Here is a 24267-nt window from a genome sequence, read left to right on the forward strand (position 1 = left end):
TTGCCAGAATTAGGCAGAACTCATCTATGTTTCCTCTTTAGCAACCAGATGCACTAACAAAATCTTTGATGATTTGGTATTTTATCCCTGTATCTTCCCCTAGAAGCTCAAATATGAAACATGATGCTGCTGCATGCCCTGCCCCACTACTATAGAGAAATTGAGGGAACTGAAATCCTGTCAAGAACAGTCCAATGAAGTACTAACTCCACTTCAAAATCCTTCTTGTCCAACCATCTCACAAGATGGGTAACAACAGAATTCGTAAAGGTAAATGATTCCATTACTGAAAGTATTTTCTAATGTTAAGGTTTCTCTGGCATGACAAAATTTTTTCTTTTTGGTTTCATGAAATAAAACGTTTTCTACTTTGTGCAATAGTCTGTCAGTTCCCTGGGAAATACGTTGATTACAGCTGAAAAGAGGACTGCTAAAATATGTTACACTGTGGGTTTAGGGCTCAAAATCTCCAGAAATAATTTTCATAAAGAATAAAAACAACATGTATATCGTATTTCTAATCTGGAAAAAATGACCATATTTCACAAACTGAGCACCAACATTTGTAATGTTATTCTTTTATCTACTCCTGCTTTGAACCTCTCTTTTCTTCCACTAGATTACAGGTTGACCTAGAATTACTGAGATGAACTTTAAAACTCAAATTTAAAATTACAGGAAGCCTGCATTTTGCTTTTGTAGTCATCAATGTATAATCAGGAGGTTTCAGGAATCAATGCATTTTTACTGTGTTTTACAGGCCCGATTATACTGCTAGCTAGGGGGCAGGATATGGCAGAACTGCAGTATTTAAAGTTCTGGAAAGCTGAACCTCCATGCTGCTTAGTACTCATGACAAATTTGGGGGGGGGGGATCTAAATTTCTATTTTTTACATACATAACAGATTCCAGAGTTAGCCTCAAGTCCTTCACTGTTCTTTCACGTGAGATTTTATCTCTTTTGTTAGTAAAATCAATTCTTAGTTTCCATCTTACTGATGGCCGCCTGGTTTACTACTACTGCTAACTTCTTCCACTATTTGTGATGTCTCATACCCAACATCTGAATTCCAGTCAGAGTATTTTGATATTATAGGATTATCACACTTGTCAAACTGTGTCTTGATGCCTCCCACTTACATATTTCCCCTGAGGCAAGTTTTTGTTGTATTCCTTGCATTACAGGAATTTGGGTGAATTTCCATCTGAATTGTTTTAACTATTGACAGACTTGAAAGTTTCTGAATTATAGGCCTGATCTAAATCCTAGTGAATATACTGGAAAGATTCATGTTGGCTACACAGGATACCCAGAAAAAGCAAACATTAAGCTCAGGATGGGCTGCGATGTCAGGATCTGAACACACCACCAAAGCATCTTTCAGATGACAAGTATGTTAGACTCAACTCTGAAACACAAACAAGAAGTAAGCATGGCCAGGTCATAACATTTCTTTTCTCTGTGAAAACGAAAATCTGTATTGTAACACAGGCAGTAACCTACATTTTTCTGCTAATGTAAATACACACTCACATGAACTCACCAATTTATACCTGAAAAGAAGGTGACTGCATGTTTTTAAAACCGTGCATTTTTTTCTAGTCACATAATTACAAGCAAATAAATAAATAGAACACAGTTGTCCTTAGCTTTTAAAAATAATGCATCCATGAATTTTCTTACATTATCATCTTGGACTAGAGTATTTGTTACCAATATTTGCATTGATAAACAGTGCCCCTGAATAACCAGAGGCACATATGTGTATTTGTATAATGCAAGGTTATATGTATAAAAAGAAGGTACCCTAAGAATTTTACCCTATGATCAGATAGTCAAATTCCATGTTGACACAGTAAGATTATGTATATAGTTATTTATATGTTTATTGGGCAAGAGTTAATTAAAAAAAAGTTCAGCCGTTCCCACCACCCAAAAAATTTCACTGAATTCCAAGTAAGTATGTTGCTCAGTGATTATGTCTTTGGTGGCAAGTATTGTGGAATACAGGAGATGTGCAGAGTGAAACAGTTGGTGCTGAGGATCTGAGGTCCAGAAAAAATGCATTTCAGGTGCTCTTTACTTTGGATTACCTCTAGAATGATTCCAGGGACTGAGGGTCCATTTGTGGCTGTGGTGCCCTCCTGGTGCGCTCCTGGAGCACATCTTTCAGTTAATTTCATCCAGAAGGAATCCAGTTCATGTTCTCCAAAACCAAGGCACTGCAAAATAGAGACCATTGGAAGATTCATGTCAAAAGTGCGCTCCTGATCCAAACTAAAATGTCAGTGTGAATGCATCCTATGTGAACTCACACGGAGGCAGGTCCTAATCCTATCCCTTTAAGAATTCTCTTTCCACAGACCTTCTGGAAGCTGTTGGCAACACTCCCCCTCAGATGTGTTGGCTTCATGCACTGATCAAATCAGTTACTGGAGCCCTTCACAAGCTCACGGTCTAAGACACTGTATTCATACAGGCTGGTTTGAGCTCCCCACAAAAAAAAAAAAACAAATTTGAAGGGGAAAATTTAACTTTTTAAAAATAAAGGAGGCACTAGCAAACCGATGTTTTGATTCCTCAACATTAGCTCTCGGGTGGCGGGTTTTTTGGTCAGAACAAAAGAGACAGAAAGCCAGAAATTGACTGTCAAAATTCAGAATAATTCTATAATTGTGGAAGTTAGAAATGGTAATGGTCTCTATTAAATCATTGACTATATTGCTGAGACTCGTAAGGATTATTCATGATTCATTCTTTAAAACTTTGTTCACCCTAGCCCTCTTTGTATATTGTCTGGGCAGAGACATTTTATGTGTCCTTGAGATCTTCAATATCACTGGATCAATATCAGCTACAAATGTTTCTTTGTGAGAAGGAGACTTGGAAACATTTTAAGCTTAACAAAGTCCTGTTTGGGCTGCATGGATGATCAGACCTTTGTGTGCAATGCATCTGTTTTCTAAGGTAAAGTGGTTGTTCTGCAACTTAGTAACATATAGATAGCAGTCAACAGGAATGATTTATTAAAGTTTCCAGTAAGAGTCAGCTTAATGAATACAAACACCACAGCCAGGCAGGTCACTTGGCATCTGCCTGCCTACTTTCAGAAATGGGAAACAAAGCTTTAGACAGAACTTAAGAAATGGATGCTTGAGTTCCTTCAGAAACTTAAACACAGAAAAGCTTTCTGATAATCTATGGCACATCAAATTCTTATTTTGGTTCATCGTACAATACAAACATATTGCCCTTTGCACCCTGGCAAAATGGATATAAAGGAACAGCATCAGGCGGCAGCAGCAGAGTGGTGCTGAACCACACAAAAGGAATTACGTGATAGGAGGGCACTGCCAAGAAACCAGAGAGAACAAAACACAACACAGCAGCACCGTCTGTCTTGTAGATCTTGATCCCTGCCATAGATTTCCCTAAGATCCATTTAGATATCTAGGACTCTGCCACAGTTTGAGTCTAAATGTACTCTGAGAAGTAGTTTTTGTAGCCATTATTTTTTCTTCCTTAAAAGCCTATAATCATACCAAATGTCAGGATTGTAATGCTCATTGAAATGCTCGTAGCCACATAATAATAAGCCTATTTCCGCTCACATTTTAGGAGATGTGGCCTCAGGGATGTTATTCTACCTCTGCATCAATATAAGATGAAGTCAGAATTAGGGGAACCTTACACCTGAAAAACACCCTAAGCCTGAATCCAGATAGTACCTACAAAGTGGCACTTTTTCCCAGTATAGCTTAATAAAAAACACTTTCTCCCTCCATCTCCAAAGTAATGATCAATGCTAGCAAAGATTAATAACGTTAAGCAAGGATTTCTTTAGCTGATGCGCTTTGCTCCATCAGAAGTCACTCCTCCAGAAACCTAGAGCAACACTGCACTTTGGAGCACAGGGCAAAGAAACCCAAGGTAATTGGGAGCAAGTTGGAATATCTGCATGATTCACTACAGCCTGTGCTGTGATAGCAGTAGAGTGGTGTCCTGGTTTCAGTTGGGATAGAGTTAATTATCTTCCTAGTAGCTGGTACAGTCCTATGTTTTGAGTTCAGTATGAGAAGAATGTTGATAACACACTGATGTTTTCAGCTGTTGCTAAGTAGTGTTTAGTCTAAAGTCAAGGATGTCTCAACTTCTCATGCCCAGCCAGAGAGAAAGCTGGAGGGGCACAAGAAGCTGGCACAGGACACAGCCAGGGCACCGGACCCAAACTGGCCAACAGGGTATTCCATACCATGGGACATCCCATTTAGTATAGGAACTGGGAAGTGTGGGGGGGAATTGCCGCTCGGGGACTAGCTGGGTGTTGGTCGGCAGGTGGTGAGCAACTGCACTGTGCATCATTTGTACATTCCAATCCTTTTATTATTGCTGTTGTCATTTTTATTAGTGTTATCATTATCATTATTAGTTTCTTCTTTTCTGTTCTATTAAACCATTCTTATCTCAACCCAGGAGTTTTACTTCTTTTCCCGATTTTCTCCCCTGTCCCACTGGGGGGGGAGGGAAGTGAGTGAGTGGCTGCGTGGTGTTTAGCTGTTGGCTGGGGTTAAACCACGACAAGTGGCTACACCACAGTCAACAAAGCCACTCCTACTGGTCTGCAGCCTTGTCAAGCTGCTTCGCTCATCAGTAAAGAAACACCCAATATCAGAAAAAGACGGTAGTACAGATGAGGTCCAGCTAAAGTAAGAATCGGGGCCACTCAGTGATGGAAGGGCTGACAACAAACACAGATATGGCTGCTGGTTCCCAACCCATTCACCAAACATCACCCTCTCTGGTTTCATATGAATGAAGATGGCGTATCAGTAAAACATCCCAAGGATGACCATCCTCATCACATACCACAACAGTTCATTTCTTCCTTGATAAGGTTTTCAGAAAATCCTGGATAACTAAGTCAAATTTAAATTACTCACTTTGGCTCTTATAGAATCATAGAATGTTTCAAGTTGGGAGAAATCCATAAGGATCATTGAATCCAACTCCCTGCTCCTCTGTGCTGGTTTTGGCTGGGATAGAGTTAATTTTTCTTCATAGTAGCGAGTATGGGGCTATGGTTTGGATTTGTGCTGAAAACAGTGTTGAGAATTCAGGGATGTTTTTGTTACTGCCGAGCAGTGCTTCCACAGCGTCGAAGGCCTTTTCTGCTTCTCACCCAACCCCACTAGCGAGGAGGCTGGTGCACAAGAATTTGGGAGGGGGCACAGCTGGGACAGCTGACCCCAACTGACCACAGGGATATCCCAGACCATATGACATCATGCTCACCATATAAAGCTGAGGGAAGAATGAAGGGCAGGGGGGGGATGACATTAGGAGTTTGTCTTCCCAACTAACTGTTCCGTGTGAGGGAGCCCTGCTTTCTTGGAGATGGCTGAACACCTGCCTGCCCATGGGAAGCGGTGAATGAATTCCTTGTTTTGCTTTGCTTGTGTGTGCGGCTTTTGCTTTACCTATTAAACTGTCTTTATCTCAACCCACCAGTTATCTCACTTTTACTCTTCTGATTCTCTCCCCCATCCCACCTGGGGAGAGTGAATGAGCGGCTGTGTGGTGCTTAGTTGCCAGCTGGGGTTAAACCACAACATCCTCGCAGGACCTACCTCTCCTTAATAAAATGGTTGGCTGTGCATGTGTTCTCCTGACCGGAAGACTGCTGCCACCCAAAAGAAAAGGAAGCTTTAAATTTCCTGTGAGCTTGGTGTTCATCTTTACAACACTGTAAACCAAAACTATGTGAGATGAACATGCATCTAAACACATTGGACTGCTTGATTTCAAATGACATGGATGTATGGAAATGTACTGGATATCCTCAGACACTAGCACATCCATGTGAAATGCCTGACACAGCTTGCATTCAGTGTGAATTACATCTACTAAACAGTAACATTTCTCACCCATCTCTAGAGATGGAGAAGGGAGGTTTTCAAAGGCACAAATAACAAATTCTCAAATCAGTAGGAATTACATGCTAAAGCTTCCATCTGTGCCATTGCATATATTTTCTGTCCATATGCCACTTACGTAGTACTGAAGGGACAGTGCAGGTATCTACGTGCTGGCAGCTAAGACTCAATTACACTGTAAGATGTACACATTGCATTTATCTATCACATTCTTCATCTCACTGATCAAAACAGACAACTTGATTCAACCTTCATTAAACAATTGGCAATCACCATTGTACTTATTTCTAGGGACAGTTCACCATAATAGCATTACCTAGAATAAGGCTGAGTAACTCAGAGCCAAGAAAATAAAGCCAAGTTGTCATTGTTTAAAAGATTTCAAGTAACCATCACTGTTGCTGCCATTAAAGGACATTTTGTTTTGTGGGTTTTTTCTTTCAGATATAAAGAGTTCACGGAATCCCTTCACTGCTGCAAGCTTCCCTGGGGAGCAGAAAGGGAGCATGGAGGAATTGCACTACCTGTACTGCCAGAAGACAACAGGGCAAAGGGTAAGTCTCCATGTACATTTGTTAAAGGACATCAAACTTATGGTAGTGGTGTAGACCCTTGGCCAAGGTAGGCTAGATATACTTCTCACAGTCCAAATGTTCAAGTGAAGTGTTTTAAACAAGAATAGCAACAGACAGCTAACAGGTTAGAGAACAATGTAGACTGAGATATGCAAATATCTCCCTCGACCGGCTAGCTATGCTGTGCTTGATGCACCCCAGGACACGGTTGGCCCTTTTGGCTGCCAGGGCACACTGTTGACTCATATTCAACTTGCCATCAACGCAAACCCCAGATCTCTTTCCACAGGGCTCCTCTCCAGCCTCTTGTCCCCTAATTTGTACATATAACCAGGATTACCCCATTCCAGGTGCAGAATCCAGCACTCGCTCTTGTTAAATGATGCTGATGGGACTTCCATCCCAGGAGCACGGCAAGGTGCTGTGATCCCACAGTGACAGTATCTGTGCAAGAATGTATAATGAGCTTGAAACAAGAATTTTCATTGCTCTTGTGTTTTTCTTTTCTGAATATGCAGTCCCTTGGATTATTTGTTGTTCAGGCACACTAGTGTAAAGCCCCTGACCCATCCAAGTGAATCCCACTCTGAAGAGAAAAAGAGGTCCAGAAACAAGCCTTCCCTCTTCCACAAGGTGGAAAATGCCTAGGGGGCATATATTCTGTTTTGCTGTCTTTGCATTCCTACCCTCACATTGAGAGCAAGCAAAGGTTTTGGCCAACTCCAGCGTAGTACCAAATGAGATGGTAGATGATCACAGTGACTACATGCCCCATCTCAGAAAACCAATTTAGCAGTCAGAAAGGGAGAAGAGGTTTGCAAGCTACTTTATCAAACCATGTTCATTTGTTGTTTAGCTTGGGCAACTCTTACAGTAAAGTGATACTGCAGAAGAGTTGTTCAGAGCATACCCAGGTACCCACAATCCTGATAGTGCTATTGTAGGGGCAAAATAGAGTAGCCTTTCCTCCACACTAAGATTCTGTATTTACACAGACCAGCTTCCAAGTAAGTAGCAGAGCTACAGTATCCTCAAGGGCATCACCTTCACTGATCTCAATGAAACCTACCACAGATACAGGCTAGAAATTAATTAGTAACTTACTCTAGTGCAAACAATTGCAGAGAAGAAAGCTGAAGTGGGCAAGATACAAATGAAGTATCTTCATGGCTGTGCCTCTGATAGAACTGGCACAAATTTCAGCAGGGGAAGTATGAGAAGCTTAAATAAATATGGTTTTAATACAGCTTGTAAATAAAACTTCAGTAAATATCCACAGTGAGAATTATTTTATTTTTATGGAGCAAATATTGCTTTTTCATAAGAACCATATAAAGATACTTAAATAAAATGCCACTGTTAGGGTTTATTTAAATATAACTTTCTAGTAAATAAGACATTATTAGGCTACGCTGCTATTGGTATTTTCTATATATGTGCAGGACTTTGGGCTATGAAAGTAGAGTACACAGGGCAAGCACCAGAGTCATAGTGGTAAGAGGGGTGTGTTTGCTTGTGCTTCATTTTTTAAATCATTTTGTAAGATATCTATGAAATTTTATGAGAAAAAAGTGAAGAATATATTTTCCAGTGCACCTCTACATAACTTATTTGTGGCTTTTACACATGCTGGCAAATTTCCTATGTATAAAGCCACAGAATCCAACAGAATTTTTTGTTACATGAGAAACAAGGGGCTGGCAAAGCTTGTTTTTAGAAGAAAATTAAATGAAGTGATGCCCAGTGTTACCCAGCAGATTCCAGGGTGCAGGGGGAGCACAGGGAGAACAGGTCATGAGATCTTCTTTTTCCAAGCAGTGGAGTCACAGCCAGGTTCAGGTTGGAAGGGATCTCTGGAGATCACCTAGTTCTAACCCACCCATAGTCAGGCCCTTCTCCAAGTTACAGCCAAACTACTCTTCTGAGTGGGAGAGGCAGTTTCCAATGCAAAAGTCATCCACCTTGATTCAAAGTAAGTAAAGGAACATAAAGGCATCCTTCTACAGATACAACTACTGCCACTTTGCAGAGGCACTGCTCCAAAAGACTTCAAATGCAATGTACTACTTATTGAGCTATGCCACCCACAAGCATCAAACACAGAAATAATAAAAAGTGCTTCTCACAAGCACAGTAGTTGAACTAGGCAAAAGCTAAGCATTTCCAGGTTAGTAGGTTTCCATTTTAATGCTGGAAAGAGAATTTTTGTCATGGCAATCCTACATGTGCATTGATCTTTCCAAATCAGCATTCAGACCCCTTAGATCCCTGAATTTGGCTCTAAAGTGAGCGTTGCTGCTCCATAGTAGCACCCTGCTGTGGCCCAGTCTGTCATAAGGGAGCACCCTCAGCACCAGCTGTCCTGTCAGAAGGGTGCACAGGACCTGGCCTCAGGGATGGAAGTCAGGTACTACTGTGGTGTGATGGGGCTGAGAGGGCAGGAGGGGAGTCTCAGTGACTTTAGTTTAAGGTGGAGGTGCTCAGCACTTCTGAACACACAGCCTTGCACAAGAGCTGGAAAGCTAAGTCTGACCATAGATGCCTGCATTGCTCAACTGACAGCACCTGTGGCACAGAAGCATGAATTACACTGGACAGTGTTAATGTGGGAAAGTGCTTAAAAGAAAAGAGAAGACAATAACCACTCTGAACTTGTGGTTAGACCCAGAGTATTATGAGCACATTCGGTTGGACTGTGCTATAACTCTCAAGCCTTGGGAGCCCACTGAGCCAGCCATAAAGGTCAAATAAATCCTTTCTGAGTCAGCAGCGTCATTTCTCTCCCTTCCTTGCAGCCAACATCTCTTCTTTGGCCATGCAATTAAGGCCACCCTTTCCTTTTAGCAACAGTTAGTTTATTAGACAGTTTGGGTGAAGCTCAGCTTTAGCAAGGCCAAGTCAGAACTATAAGGCTATTTCTAATAACAGGAAAATATTACTGATTATGGCTGATTTTTCCAACTGCATTTCCTTCATTTTGGCACTTCCATTTGCCCTCTCTTCTGTTGTGTTTTGGGTGGGGTTTTTTTACCTGATGTCCCATACGAACAACTGCTTTGTTTTCCATTGTTTCAACTCAAAGACAGGTATGGTGTTGTCTTCCCTTCAGATTCTTTTCAGTGAAAAGCACCATGCAGTTTGGCTGTATTCTGGGAACCCTTTGGCATCAGAAGGAGCTGAAAGTGGTCCCCATAATACAGGAATAACTTAACTCCTTATAGCGTCAAAAGTTGGAACCTGCACCCATTCAAGGCACTCCCACAGCTCCTACTGTTAGGTGTGCATGGTGAGGGACTGTAAGGGCCAGGCTTTCAAAGGGGTTCTCAGGATCTTTGGATTCAGGCACGAGTGCTCAGCACCTCTCAAAATCCAGCCCTGCATGAGTGAGTTAGATTTTGAAACCCAGGACAGATTTCCACACTGGCAGCATGTATGAGTTTTGATCTTATGAGTTATCTGAGAAATCAAGACAAAACCATAACTATTTGTTTGGATTTTTATAAGCAAATAGAGCATAAGCTTTATACATTTATGCTTTCTCTTTGCACAGAGGCCTTTTCACTGAGGAATACTATGATGTCACTCAGCTTAAGTGATCTGCATATGAATAATGAACTCTAAGTTTAAATTGTGCATTAACCAGATTGTGAATTTAGTGACTATAACAGCAAATTGAATATTCATTCCACTCTGGTGATATTATGCACATATGATATGAAATCCGAAGGGCCGAGTTATGTAAAAAGGGACTAGCTAGTAACAAAGGAGAACAAACACAATTGGGAAGGAAATTCAGAATATGGCATTGTGCCCCTTCGGTTTAGTATCTCTTCAACAAGGGTCTCTGAGTTTGCTTTAGAGGTTGTCTATATTTATCAACTTGTAATACTCAAAAGTATTAGCCTTTCTACTAGTTAGAATCCAGATTAAACTGAAGTAACTGAAGTAACCATGACACCACGTGTATTTCAGTCCATTTTTCTGGTGTGTATATATATACAGATGTATTTTTGGAGGAGATTTGGCAGGGATTATTTTCCTCACTGCTGCTGTTCAAGAGATAGTAGTAATCGGAGTGAATTTGGATGCTGCTGGAGTTCTGCAATCCAACATTTTGCCACTTGATGGCACCAGCAAAACGCTTAAATTTGATCAAACTACTGAGATTCTAGATTAAGATAATTTAAAGTATAAATGTAAATTCTTCAAAAGCAGAAAATTAACAAGTTACACCTCTCATATTAACATTGATAGCTAGAGCATATTAGAAACCTGAGAATAATTCTGCAACGATTTCTCAGTTATCTTTATAAGGCTGTGAGGCGCATTGTTTGACCCCACCACTCTCCCTTTAGCATCCCTGCAGGTGAGGTACCTTCTCCACATTTTGTGTAAACGCAGACACTCTAGAAAAGCAGGAGAGGTAATTGTAAACAGGCCACAGAAGCTACACAAGGAAACCTGCAACCCTGCTCTTTGTAATCCACTGCTTTTTGCAGGCTTCTGTCTTTATTACCTCATTACGGCATGCAGCACAAGCAGGTGTGAGTGTGGTTAACCTACCAGAGTGTACAAGCCAAAGCTAATTTTTACTGGGACACGTTATGGCCTTTGACTAGCAATGCACATTAGAGGCATTGGCTGTGCTGCAGAATTTGATTACAAGCTACAAGGAATAGCAAGTTTCCCTGGGAGTTTCCTCTTACAAGTTGCCTAAGCACTAAGTGACAAGAACTGGCCCATGCACTTTTGAAAGATAACGAAGCATTATTAAAATTGTTTTAAAACTAACATCCATGCAAAGTGGGCACTCTTACGTTGCTCAGTCAAGCTGGGTGGTTCTGTTTTATTACCTAATCCATTCCCAACAAAACTCCGCTGACTGCAGTGGAATGATGCTGGGGAACAATTTGGTCCACTGTGACTTGCTAGTCAAGTAAGTGTCCTGTTATGTGACATTTATGTTGGTATCCCTGAAACAGCAGAAACACAGACAGATAGCAGAGAAAAATTAAAAACTGCCCTTTGCATGGGGTAGCAAGCCTGCTGTGTTTTCAGTAATCCCTAAACTGGTCAATCTCAAATGCTTCTTGGTTAAGGATGCTCTGGGACCCATTCACTTCACAGCAACAGCGTTCCTTGTGCCAGCTCCTTACCAGAATGGATCATTCATGTACACAGGCGGGGGTGGAGATTGTGGAACCTTCCTGGGGATTTGCTTCCTTAAGAGGAAGCAACCAGGGACTGCTGGGACTCTGCCCTTGTGCTAGCTTTGTAAGGAGGAAGGAGGTTTTACACAAGAGTAGATCAAACTCTGCCCCTGTACGTACTGAAAAGTACATGACCTTGGACTCTGAATATTCGATCAACAGCACATTGATGTACTTTCTGCAGTCACACCTTATTTTGCAGTCACACCTTAACCTGAAACATGCTGGGTCTTTATGCTCTGTCCTAGTTTGAGCATTTTCTTTTCCCATAAGGTTGCATTTACTTGGTCTTTGAAAGACTTTTAAATTGAAGAACAGACTATATCCTTTAAAACAAAAAGTGAAACACACCAAAACAAATCTTCCACATTCATAGTCCAAAGTCCTTCAGAGCAAATATTCTTCCTGCTGTCAGGGACTATTAAGCAGTGACAGCCACATGGAACCTCTCCTGAAAAATACCCTCCAAGTGGTGCTCTGCAGGCCTACCTGGGAGCTATTAACAGGCAGTTTATTTACCTTATAGCCTGTGAGGGCTCCTTTGAGCCATTACTGTCTTTGTGGGAAATGAATTACCAGGCATTTGCAATAACTCTGTACGCTTTCGTGGGACAACTATGCCTTTGACTTAAGTATGTACACTACATATCCTTGTGCTATTTTGCACTAGAATGAATCACTGGGTTTGTGCAGATGTGCTTTTATAAGTGCATTAGCAGTGGACCACATACATATGCCCTCCCAGTTAAATGTACTGGAGAAAACTACTTGTCTCCTCCCATCTCAAGGTGTAATAAGTTTACATCAAACAAGACTGCAAAAGCCTGAAACACCTTGAAAAACACCCTTCAACCATTGCCAAGAACCCTAGTTATACACACACACACACACATTACATCAGGCTAGAGCATTTGCAGCTGTCTTTCCAAAGACAAGTCACACCGATGAGGTTTTCAGTGGGTTCAGTGACAGCACAGAATGAATTAAAACTGGCTTTTTTCCTTGTGGGTTTTAATCTGCTTTCACTGTTTATCACGCCACACAGATTTATATTCCTCTGGCTATCCCCCAGCTCCTCAACCCCAGGTAGTTCCCTGACCTGCAGCTCCCTGACCAAGCAGGTTTTAAGGTTAGGCAAGATAAATGATTACCTCCCTTTGCAAGAATAAAAAGCTGCAGAGAAAGCCAATTTAGACATGTGAAATGTTTTATTCTCCAGTCATAATTTCTTTCCTATTAAAATTGGCAGAGTGATACATCTTATTCTCTTAATAATTTACTGAGTATGTGGGAAATTAACAGGAAAGAGCAGCAAAAACTTCTCTGACCTGATCTAGAAAAGAAGCTGAAGGTCATCAGCCCCCCCGCCCCCCCCACTGCATCACTCTCAGGCCAACACCACACCTGAGAGAAGAAGCAGCTCTTCAGAGGCTCCTACCATGTGTCGGAGAGTAGAAGAATAGTGGGAGCCTCATGAAAGTCACACAGATTCCAATATGTCTTTTATTACCATTACTGAACAAGTGCGTCTCTGCACCTAGTGCTCTGCAGGTGAAGCCAGCGCCTCCATAAGGATACTCTCTCTCACATGAAACTTGGTTTATGACTGTTTTATCAAAAAGTGTTTGAAGAGTGCCCGCAGTGCACTCATTGTTAGGGAAATGGGAGGATGTCCATATGGACCACACCCTGGATTTGTTCTGGGGCTTTCCAAACTGGGAGCATAAGTCCCTCCAGCTTGAGTCTGACGTCTTTTCAAGATACTGACAGACTCCATATTTTCTCTGGACTGAACATAAAAGGGCAGATAACAATACTGAGCAACTGTTTCTTGTGTGATACTGGCAGATGCCAGCAAAAGCCTACTAGAACTGCAGTGAAAGCATCTCAGTGACAAATTTGGAAAAGCTGCTATTCCTTTTTTCCTTTCCAGCCAGAGCTCTACCTTTCCATACTGCCATCCATTCTGGGTGGCTTCAAGCTTGATTATCCAGTTTGAGTGAGGAACACTCTAAACAACTTTCCACCTTTGAAAACGCAAAGTTTTGCTAGCTGTTACAACCTGAGCTCACAAAGCTTCTCCAAATCATGGAAGTCATGAAAATGCATGTTTATCCATATTTTATCGCTGCCTTAAGTTTAGATGTTATAATGAAAAGTACTCTACAAAGGTACTTAAGTAGTTCTGCCAGCCACAGCACAAAGCAGACTGACTCTCTTTATTTATGCATATTTGTATCGGGAATATGTCCAATGAATGCAACAAAGAATGTAACAATTCACATGTAACATAATGTGAATGGAAATGGAAATTGAAAATACTTCTTAGTGTTTATTTTCAATTCATATCGTGTTACAATTGTAATTGTAATATGCAACTGCAACTGTAATAAACACTAAGAAGTATTCTCCTTCATGTCTACAGCACCAGTAGACATACAGCACCAATTCTCACCGCAGAAATGGAAAATCAATTAGAAGTATCTGTGTAATAAACTTTTAAAGATTGCTGTTCTGTAAGTATAGCTATTTCTGTAAAAGCTTTCCATTTTCAAGACCAACACAAAGTTTGAATCAGAGTCCCAGGTCATTATGATTGTAACAATATACAAATGGTTGTCAGAATCCAACACTTCAAGTCCTGTTATCTGTGTAGCATCACACATTAAAAGTACATCTTTTGTTCAGCTCAGTTGAGGCATGAGTTATGCTGGCACAGTAATTTGTGAGATATCACACTTCATGTTGATTGCACTGAGTCCCATAGCATCACAGCACAGATTTCACAATGAAATGCATGACTTCTGTATGTTGTATCAGAACGTGTGAAAAAAATTGACCTGGCACTTGAAGTTTATCTCAAAACACCCATGTCAGTATGGAAAGAAATAAGCACAGGGCTGTATTTAAGTTCTTTGAGCAAGGGGGCATATTTCCTCTTTGTAACTGTGCAACACCTACTTTTATGGAGACTTATTCAATGATAGAGTGGCCAGGTTGCAGCTCTTGAGTCACAGGTGACTTGAAAAGAGCTTGGGTGCAGCTCCTATGCCATGGCTGTCATTAACCAGGCTACTGAGCAATCCCCAGCTGTGGGAGGAAGAGAGTTCCCACAGGAACTGCTAAGGCTGAAATGATGGTGTCCCCATGGGGCCTATTAACATCCCACAGGGCTCTGTCCTCAAGCTGATCAAGGAGAGGAGCCCTGAGAAGTTATCACGATCTCCTGCATGGGAATAAATCTGGGACATCCCTCTCCTCACTGAGAAAAACAAGGGGGTTTAGCTATATGAAGATTTTGGTGTACGGCTTGTAGAATCAAGAAACTTTGTGTGATCATGGTGCAAACAATAAAGCTTTAAAAACGACTATCATCAGATAACATCTCCTACCCATATACGGTGAAGACTTTCAAGCAGGACCTCGTAAGCAAGCCTTTCTCATGAAATACATGGGATTTTGGAGCTCCAGGTCAACCACTTAGATTAGTCCAGTAATACTGTATATTTTAGGCTTTTTTTTTTTTTTCCATTATACCACAAAGAACCATTAAGCAAATTAATTATTTTTTTAATCAGATATCTTTCTCACTTGGCACAATAGTCAAGAGACTCTTAGCTAGACTCAGTGATTAAATTCTTGCCCTTTAAAGTTAGTGTTTTCTTTCAATTGCTTTTTTAAAAAAAACTTATTTGAAGTATAAAATAAGTCTCCATGGTAATATATATTTATCAGCATGGAATGAATAAGTATTTTCTCTGCAAGCATAAACAGGATATGTTTTTTGTTTTGCATTACTGATAAAAGGATTTATTTTTACTAATAGCACATACCATTGTTAATTAAAACAGAGCTTATTACACAAAAGGATTAGAGGCTAGATTTTTTTCCTCACTCCTTTCAAAAAGACATTCTACACATCACTTGTTCCCAGTGTCTTTTCAGTCTTGGGCACCTGGCAACACAAAACATTCCTCATGTAGTGAGTGGTATCAGTAAGAAAATTATCTGAACTGCTTACACATTGATTTGTCACTAATGTATATTGATTGCACTGATTGAGATAAAGTGTGGGAGGTGGAAATGAACATGGGTCACTTCAGGTAACTTATTATTTTTCTTCCCCAATATAGGCTTCATAAACCACCAGATAGTTTGGCTAAGTAAGTACATTTCACCTATATTATATCTTATCTTCCTTTAATGAAACAAAAAGGCAGGTTGTTCCTCTTACAGCCGTAACTGCACAGTGCAGGTTCCTTGGCAATAAGCAGCAGCAAGGCTCCTAGGCAAAAAATCTCTCTAGAATGAAGCATGTGATGATAGGTTTAGCAGGTTAGCAGTATTTGCCTAGCACACCCACTCTCCTAACAAATACTGATCTTGCTGACTTGCCTAAGGGCTAATGGGGTTTTCTTGACTGTGTTGTTCATGGCCTCTTTACCTAATGTGAACTAAAGTGTTTGGGAACATCTACCAAGCACAGCTAAGGGATCTAGAGTACGTATAAAGCAGATTTATGAGAGAGAAGCCTCAGAAAAGCCCAGCTTGACAAGACATCTTGTTATGTCATGATGCACAGACTCAGGAATGGAATGAATTTGGCTCCTGTATAAGGTTGTGACATTGCTTTATACAGCAACTGGGGAAAAGTGTTTTCTGTCAGTAAGCTGCTGCATGCAGCTGTGGTAAAGTTTAGAAGAATCCAAACAGGGTGTTAGTCTTTCTTACCGGAATAAACCACTGCTTTCATTTTCCTCAGAAGATTTCAGGACTCCCCTGATTTTAATAAGTTTTTAAATTATTCTATCATGAAAAACTGAAAGCTGAAAAGAACAGCTACAGGAACATGGGCACTCCATGAAATCCCCGTTCTCAGTATCCCATAAAACTCTCCAGTTTAGCTTTATCCTCCTTCCTCCCAGAAATAAACATCTTCTTAGAGGCAAATTTTGATTTCACAAGCACATTACTATTAACTGGAGCTGTGCAAGAATCAGAAGTCCACATTCTCCTTCCCTTAAGCCACATAAAAGTAAATGTGAATTGGTATGACTGGTTATGTACAAAAGCTGCAAGGGAATCTTCATTGTGAATTCTTTGCATGGTGCAAGCAAGAGGGGATTAAAGAACTAAAATACTGCCTTTCTGATTCTCACATCTCTCCCAGTTCTTGCAAAGTTATATTTAATGCTAAAACTATGTGAAATGCAAAATAAGGAAAATTTCTTTCTTTCCTTCTTCCTGACACCTCAAACCAACCCAAGACTACTGTGCCTGCCATTTCCCACCTCTCATCCCTACCAGACACACATCTCTACATATGCCATGATCCCAAACTTCAGATCACATGAGGATTTCGACACTGCGATTGATGCAAGCAGTCATCAGCCTTTCCATCCCAATATCCCTACTAAGGCTTTTGATGTGGTCATTCTGAGAAAGACCAGAGGTAAGACAGCACTTTGTTGGTTTACCATTTATTCTTGAAACTTACTTAGAAACACTACTGAAGTGATGACTCTTTCCTACTGAAGCTTTGCAGAGCCACAATCTGAATTTATCACTGGTCAAGCTAAGCATCTTGGCTTAAATTGGAGCTCTATGTGCTGATAGTTGCAGCCTCCGTGGAGGATACCTCAGCATTGAGAATGATGAATAAACCTGACTCATGTGAACACCTTGTAGCCTCAGAAACCAACAGAGCTATTAACATAGCTGCTAATCCCCACAAAAGCAAGATGGATCATTTAGTGTATCTGGTATCTTCTGTCAGACAAATAATTCTTCACAGTCCAAAATGGTGGAAGAGAAAGGAAAAAAATGGGCTCAGTGGGATCAAAACCTAGCAATTTGGGGACCAAAGTCATGCCTGCTATACCTTTGCTAAGGACAACAGAGATACCCCTGAAATAAGAGCTGAATGATTTAAAAGATTTTATCACTACACAGATGGTAGAACAAGGTCCAGTGAGAAAAAGTAATAATTCTTATCCCTTACGAAGACTGAGATGAAGCCCTAGACATTATTTACAGAAAACCGTGTAAGCCATCATGAGGTATTTATTTTTAACCCCAGCAGCATTTTACCCTGGGATTTTTTTACATAATGTATTGGAGGAAAAGGGCATGAAATTTTTCTTTTATTCTGCTCTTCCCTGGAGGCGTTGTACTACATTGGGATTTTGACAGGTTCTTCGTTTTGGAAGACTTTTAAGATCACTTGCATGAACCGATGATGAGTCCTTGGCAGCTGCTGACCACACAGGGTTATGGGGAATTTGGGACAGGAAAAAGCCAGCACCTCTGTGTGCCATGGCAGTGCCTGCCAGGAAGGGTTTAGCAATAACTGTGTGAAACAGAAAAAGCATACACTGGCATGGATAAGAAGCTTTTCAGCAGAGTAAAAGCTGATAATGTTAAGTAAGAGGTCCATTTGCATTAATTAGCTGCCATTCCCAGTCATCAGCACAGTGCTGTAGAGTCATGTATATAATTGGGTACATGAGCGATTTTTAGTGAAGTATTTGATCATCCAAACCCAAAATCTTTCCACAGAATATGTAATACTAGGAGTAGCCATTTTTAGTCAGTTTTCATTGATCATTGGTCAATTTAAGAAACACTAATCATGTATGGAAGTGGGCTTACAAAGCCTATTTTTGCACAACCGGAGGATCATCGTAGGCCAAGACCTATTTCCAGCAAAGCTTAGCAGGTTCAGAATTCCTAACTAAGGGGCCAGCTACCACTGGCACTTAGAAAATACTTTAACTTCATTTACTGTTCCCTCCATATGTTTTGACTTCCTCTGAGATCGATCAGGACACGCCAGTTCTCAGTGACTAAAGGAGAAATCTCTGGTTAGCTACTGATAACCCAGACTACACTCAGGTGACTTTTACCACTGGAAGGTTGTATTTAAAAGCTTTGTGCCTTTTCTACATCTCACCTTTACAAAACTCAGAGTAGCTATTATGTAGTTAATGCTGACACTACCTCTGTGAGGTAAATAGGGAAACTGAGGCAGAAAGATTGGAGAGAAAAAACAGTGATAGAACCAGGTTTGGAAATTAAGCTCTTCCAAGCATGCACAGCAGTTTCACTTTTGCAAGACATCTAGTAGCATTCAGTTATTCCTCTGATGGTGACATTATGAGTACAGAGCCAGCTTCACAATTCATCAAGCTTTATTGTTTGTTGTTGCTGTTTGTAAAAATCATGCACAGAAAATGCAATAAGAATCTTCCCTGCTGGTGGGTGAAACCACCTAGAGCTCCTGCAATTGGCCATGGGCAGATGACCTTCTGCAGAGGCAGCTTTATCTGGTATAAGATCCTGCCCTCAGCTGCTTGTCACCACCTCTCTGCCCAAGACAACTAGCCTTACAGATCTAGTGGTGCAGATAATCACATTGAGTGCTTCTAAAAAGAGAGCTGGGTTAACTTGCACTGATTAAATGGGTGATCTGATCTAGCTCTGCTGATTTTGTACCAAAAGAGTGAAGATGAGTTCTGTCTGCAAATCTATGAGGTCAGCCTCCCAAGGTAGAAGAAACAGCAGCAGCAGCTCACAGAACCTCTTCTACCAGCACAGCTGCCTGTATAGTGAGCATATGTCTACAGCTTAAAATGCAGATCCTCCTGTCATTCTGATCAATGGTGTTCTATTACAACATGTTAAATATTTCCCCTGGAGGTAATCCATACAGGCATGAAGTTGTCCGTATTCCCTCTGACTCCCAGAAGAAGGCTGTACACTGGCCGGGACAGCACACATACTTCCAAGGATGTAGTTCATATGGACAAAGAGCAAAATGCCCCTCCTTTTTTTTTATTTTTTTTATTTTATTTTATTTTTTTGTAATCAAACTTCTCTGCATCTCTTTCATGGGAGGCATTTCTACACCAAGAGATCCTGTACTGTTCCAAACACTTGCAGGCTATGAATTAGGCATCATACATACAAAGAGTGAAAAGCTTTAGAGACAGTTTTCAACCACCTCAGCAATATATTAAACAAGATCAGAAGCTAGCAAGCTGTCCTGTCACTGAAGTCCTTTAAGTACTAACTAGCTCTCGTAGGACCTAGCCAAGTAGCTCTGGAGATAAGAAGAACAAGAAGAAGCAATAATAGCTGCTGACCATACATTTGGTGGGGGTAGGGCTTGATTCAGAAGCCCAGATTATGCTCTGCAGCCCTTCAAAGAAATGAGTTTGGGCAGCAGTGGACCTTTGCTCCTCCTTACCTCTCCACAAGTCCTGCCAACATACCAACAGGCTGGTGTCTCTATTTCCATGTCTTCAAGAAAACAGATGTCCTCTTTGTAGATGGTCTTTGACTCCAACCTTGCCTTTTCCAGTCTAATGATGGAGACTGGGCGGGTCCATAAAATGGAAGAGTGAATTTGTTCATGAATGATCACATTTCTACTATTCTTCAGCTTGGCTAAACGCTAGTTGTCTTCCCAAAGGGATGTAGCCTGACGTTTCATGACAGATAAAAGTCATGAATAGTGTAGAAAAAAATAGCGGTGAACAAAGAAAGATATAGCCTTTGTAGACACACAGTCTTACAGACGTGACAAGGAAAACAGTAAGTGGCAGTCCATTTTAAGGCAGTCTATAATTGTGACTACAAAAGAAAGCTGATATAGCATGTAATGTTCTGTCTAGGTGTGGCTACCATGGAGAACTTGAATCTAAGTTATTTGAATTGAGTTCAGCTGAATTACGTACCTGTTGAATCTTCCACTTCAGTAGCAATACTGTACTGACTACTGAAGACGTTCTTCCACCACATTTTTACTTTTATTAGCATTTACTAAACAGATAATTGGGGGAGGGGACGGTGACATAACACGTGTTATTTCAAACCTTTAAAATAGTCTTTTCTATCCAGCACACATATTTGGTTTATACCTTACCTATTTCTTCTTACCCTTCAGCTTCCTAAGTTTGCTGAAGAAAAGGGTCAAATATGCTATTCAAATCCACCAAAGATAGTGGCCCCCAACTCCACTTTTAAAGCGCTAGAATATAACCTCTCTCCAAGAACAACCAATATGCTATGAAACACTGAAAGAGTTCTGGGGATAACAACATAGAGTTTGGACTTCAGAGGTAAGCATTTGTCATTAAATTAATTTCCTTGGGATAGCAATGAAAGATCACAAAGTGTTAGCCTCCAAATTTCTCAAAGAAATTCATTTTTTGTCATTTAGTAACAAAGGCCACACAAACTAAATTATCTGAGGTCTTTCTGGGGGACTGTGCATTGATTTTGATTTTCCTAACCAATAAAAATGTGTGACAATAAAATACGTCACCATTAAGGGAGCGGTCCCACAAGTCCTTTTATCCTGCGTAACTATTACATGAAAGCAGTTGGCAGATTAACTGGAGAACTAGGAGAAGATGTGGAACTAGCAAGTACTGCATTTACTAAGAATCTCATGCTTCCAACACAAATAATACTGACAAGAGTATTACCAGACTCAGGCAGCAGAATTAAGCCTTCCCTTTGATAATACTTAAGTGCAGGGCAAGGCTTACTATAAAACAGAGGCAAGTATACTAAATCATTCCTGACACAGCTGCTTGACAGAACTTCTGTAATGGATTAATGACTTGTTCAGGATTTCCAGGGGGGGAGGAGTTATTGTGATTATCTGCTTATTTTTTATCTTATCATTTAAAGTTTCCACCATCACATAACAGCAATTCAAATGACCGTTTGCCTTGAGAAGTATGAGAAACAGTCTCCATAAAATGAGTTGGCAGCTCTCATATGAATGGTGCAGCACTGCAGAGACTGAAACGTATTGGCTAAATGTTCATCTGGTGTTAATCAGGACAACTCCACTGAACTCATCAACTTATTGTCTTTATTGCACATTGTGTATTCAATAAGTGACCTATTCCCATTGCAGACTATTGCCTCCTTACTAACTACACCAGTTTAAGTTTAGCAGAGTTTCTATGATTCATCCTCCTCCATTTACATGAGTAATTTGCCTTTCTTCCTTAAGGGTGCATCAGCAACTTTATCAGATTCTATTGTAATGCAAAGATTTACTCTAAAGAATGTATGAAACTATATTGGAATATTCCACGTTTATTGTCTTCAACAATTTTTATATTCTGTGTGGCCTGTATAAAAGTGAAAAGATAGTATTTGTATTAAATACTATTCATGCAAAAAAGCATAACATGGTATATAAGCATAGCAAATCAATTTGAGCTGTGTTTTGCTAATGCATTGTTACCTGTAATGGATTAAGCCATTCAGTGACACCTGCACACTGTCATGCAGAGTACATACACAGGTCTAATTGATGGTAACTGACTAAGCAATTCTGCAGGTAAAACAGAAGGAATGGGTTCCTGCTCTGCTGGCTTTAGAGCAGTTCCAGGTTCAAACTGCACAGACATACAAGAAGCAGGGCAACTAAGTAAGATGCTGTCATTTTCTTAGTTATAGTCCAAAAATGGCCCTGGATAAAAACTCCCCAAATTGTCCTGCTTTTTTTCTATTGGATTAAAAAAATCCAAGTAAGGAAATTCCTTTTGAAATGGCATTTACAAGTTTCTGATAATTGAACCCCTGTATCAGAAATGGAAAAGGTGTCTAGCTTTTTCTCCAGTGTGATGAAGAAACAAATGTTTCACTTTATGATGACTTTCAACAGCTTGTCTCTGGAAATGAAAATCCAAACTAGCAGCTTACATTAATTCAAAACTGAGCAGTTTTATTGCCCTCTGGCTTCCGAAGTGTGACTGGCAGAGGCCTAACCTGAGCCATGATGATTTATCTGAATATTATTCCACCTAAAGCATACATACATTAAATATCAAACACTCAGATTGTTCAGCACAGTAACTGCTGAAGTCCATTCTTTGGCTATAGGACTCAAATGTACTTTATGTTTGAACAGTTCCTATACAAAGCAGCTTTGACTCCGCACCAGTACCTGAAGCTTCAACAGTACAAACAATTAATACAGGGTAACAGTATTCAAGCAGTGGATCAAACTGTGATTGAGAAAGCTAAAAAGCCACATGCCAGTGAGCATCCTCAGTCCCGCTTGCAACTGTTCCTAAAAGAAGTTAAAAACACACTAATGCAAGTCACTGTTTATACTGTCACATTGCTTATGAGACCACAAATGGAAGACAGACGCTTATAGAAGAAAGAAGAAGAGAGCACAAGACATCTACACCCATTTATATCTTATGCACTGGGGTAGAGCAGCATATTTTCTTTTCCAAAGCATAAAGACTATGTGGCAGGGCAGTAACGAATGTCTGGGCTGCTTCCCTTTGCCTGGGAGACCCCTAACTGAGCCATTTCACTAGTCTCAGGCAATGGTCTGCTAAAATAAGCAGTCCCTGCTAAAATAAGAGACTTAGATAACAGTGTAAAACCTGTTACTTCCTCCATATAGAAACAGAATTTTCTGCCTAGTCTCTCACAAGTGAGACCTCTTGAAGGGTACACTGCATGTTTACTTCAAGGTCAACATCCCCATCAATCAAATCTGCAAGAACAGTACTCCTCTAGTATTCAGATTCCTCTGCCTTTATTCACAGTTCCTACTGTGATAGCCAGCTATTCAGGCACAATGCTGAGTAAAATAAAAACAGTGGCCAGTCTAGGTCAGCAGCGTAAAGTGACAGAAAACACAGACAAGAAATGGGATGTGAGCTAAGAGCGGACCACTCTGTCTCAGACATGCTACCAGAAAGTTCATTATTTGGATACAAGTCCGCCAATATACAAACTTCAGAATATCACTGACACATTGCAAACAGAAGCATTGTAGAGGGGGCAGCTTTCAGGAAGGCCTGAACTTGAATCCCTTCCAAAATCTGCATGTTCCCTTTCCTATGAAGACTTCAAGCCCAGACATTTGGATCAACATAAAATATGGGAAAACCCAGTTAGTCTAAATAAGCCAGGCTTATCACTGGATGTAAAGAGTGAGGAAAGCAGAATTTTGTTGCACAAGCTTTGGCATCAAGAAGCATGTCAGCCTTCATGGAGACCAGAGGATGGGCCAAGACAGACAGCACTGCCTGAATGGATACCTAGCTGTAAGGTTCCTCTCCCTAGCTGTAAGGTTCCTCAGAACCAGACAGCACTGCTGGAGCTGCAGCATTCCTTCTGTAAGACAGCAGCACAAAAACATTTTCATGATTCCATAAGAGGAGAGACAAAAGACCTCCGAGGTAACATTACTGAGGGGGAAAGACACAAATTCTATGGTTTCAATGCTTTTTATTTCTTTAATTGACACATTCCTTGGTCCTGTAAAAATAGATTAACAAATAAAAAGTACCTCAATACAAACTGTCTGTCCTTTCCTAGAGAACCACAATAAATTCAAACAGTAAAGAGAAGCGCACTAGGGTAGCCCAGGACATGTGCTGCCTCTTTGAGAAGACTAGAAGAGCTTGTCTTGGTCTAAAGGCTGTGAAAACATGACTTTTCTTCAGAAACACATTAGTGGGATAAACACTGGTTAAAGAAAGAGCTGATTCATTAA

At 40.5% G+C, this 24267-nt stretch overlaps 1 protein-coding gene across 1 annotated transcript; it reads left to right on the forward strand.

Moving 5' to 3' along the window:
* Window positions 1–24015, forward strand: C4H7orf31 (chromosome 4 C7orf31 homolog). The gene is given in 12 exon segments (XM_049798914.1): window positions 1–188; window positions 190–249; window positions 6380–6556; window positions 10061–10109; window positions 13389–13417; window positions 15854–15883; window positions 16988–17172; window positions 19419–19531; window positions 20668–20842; window positions 21056–21147; window positions 23167–23281; window positions 23432–24015. Coding segments are annotated over 12 exon segments (1677 nt in total). The 5' UTR covers window positions 1–120.
* Window positions 24016–24267: the final 252 nt, after the last annotated feature.

The sequence above is a fragment of the Accipiter gentilis genome, chromosome 4 (genome assembly GCF_929443795.1).
Source record: "Accipiter gentilis chromosome 4, bAccGen1.1, whole genome shotgun sequence".
NCBI lineage: Eukaryota > Metazoa > Chordata > Aves > Accipitriformes > Accipitridae > Astur > Astur gentilis.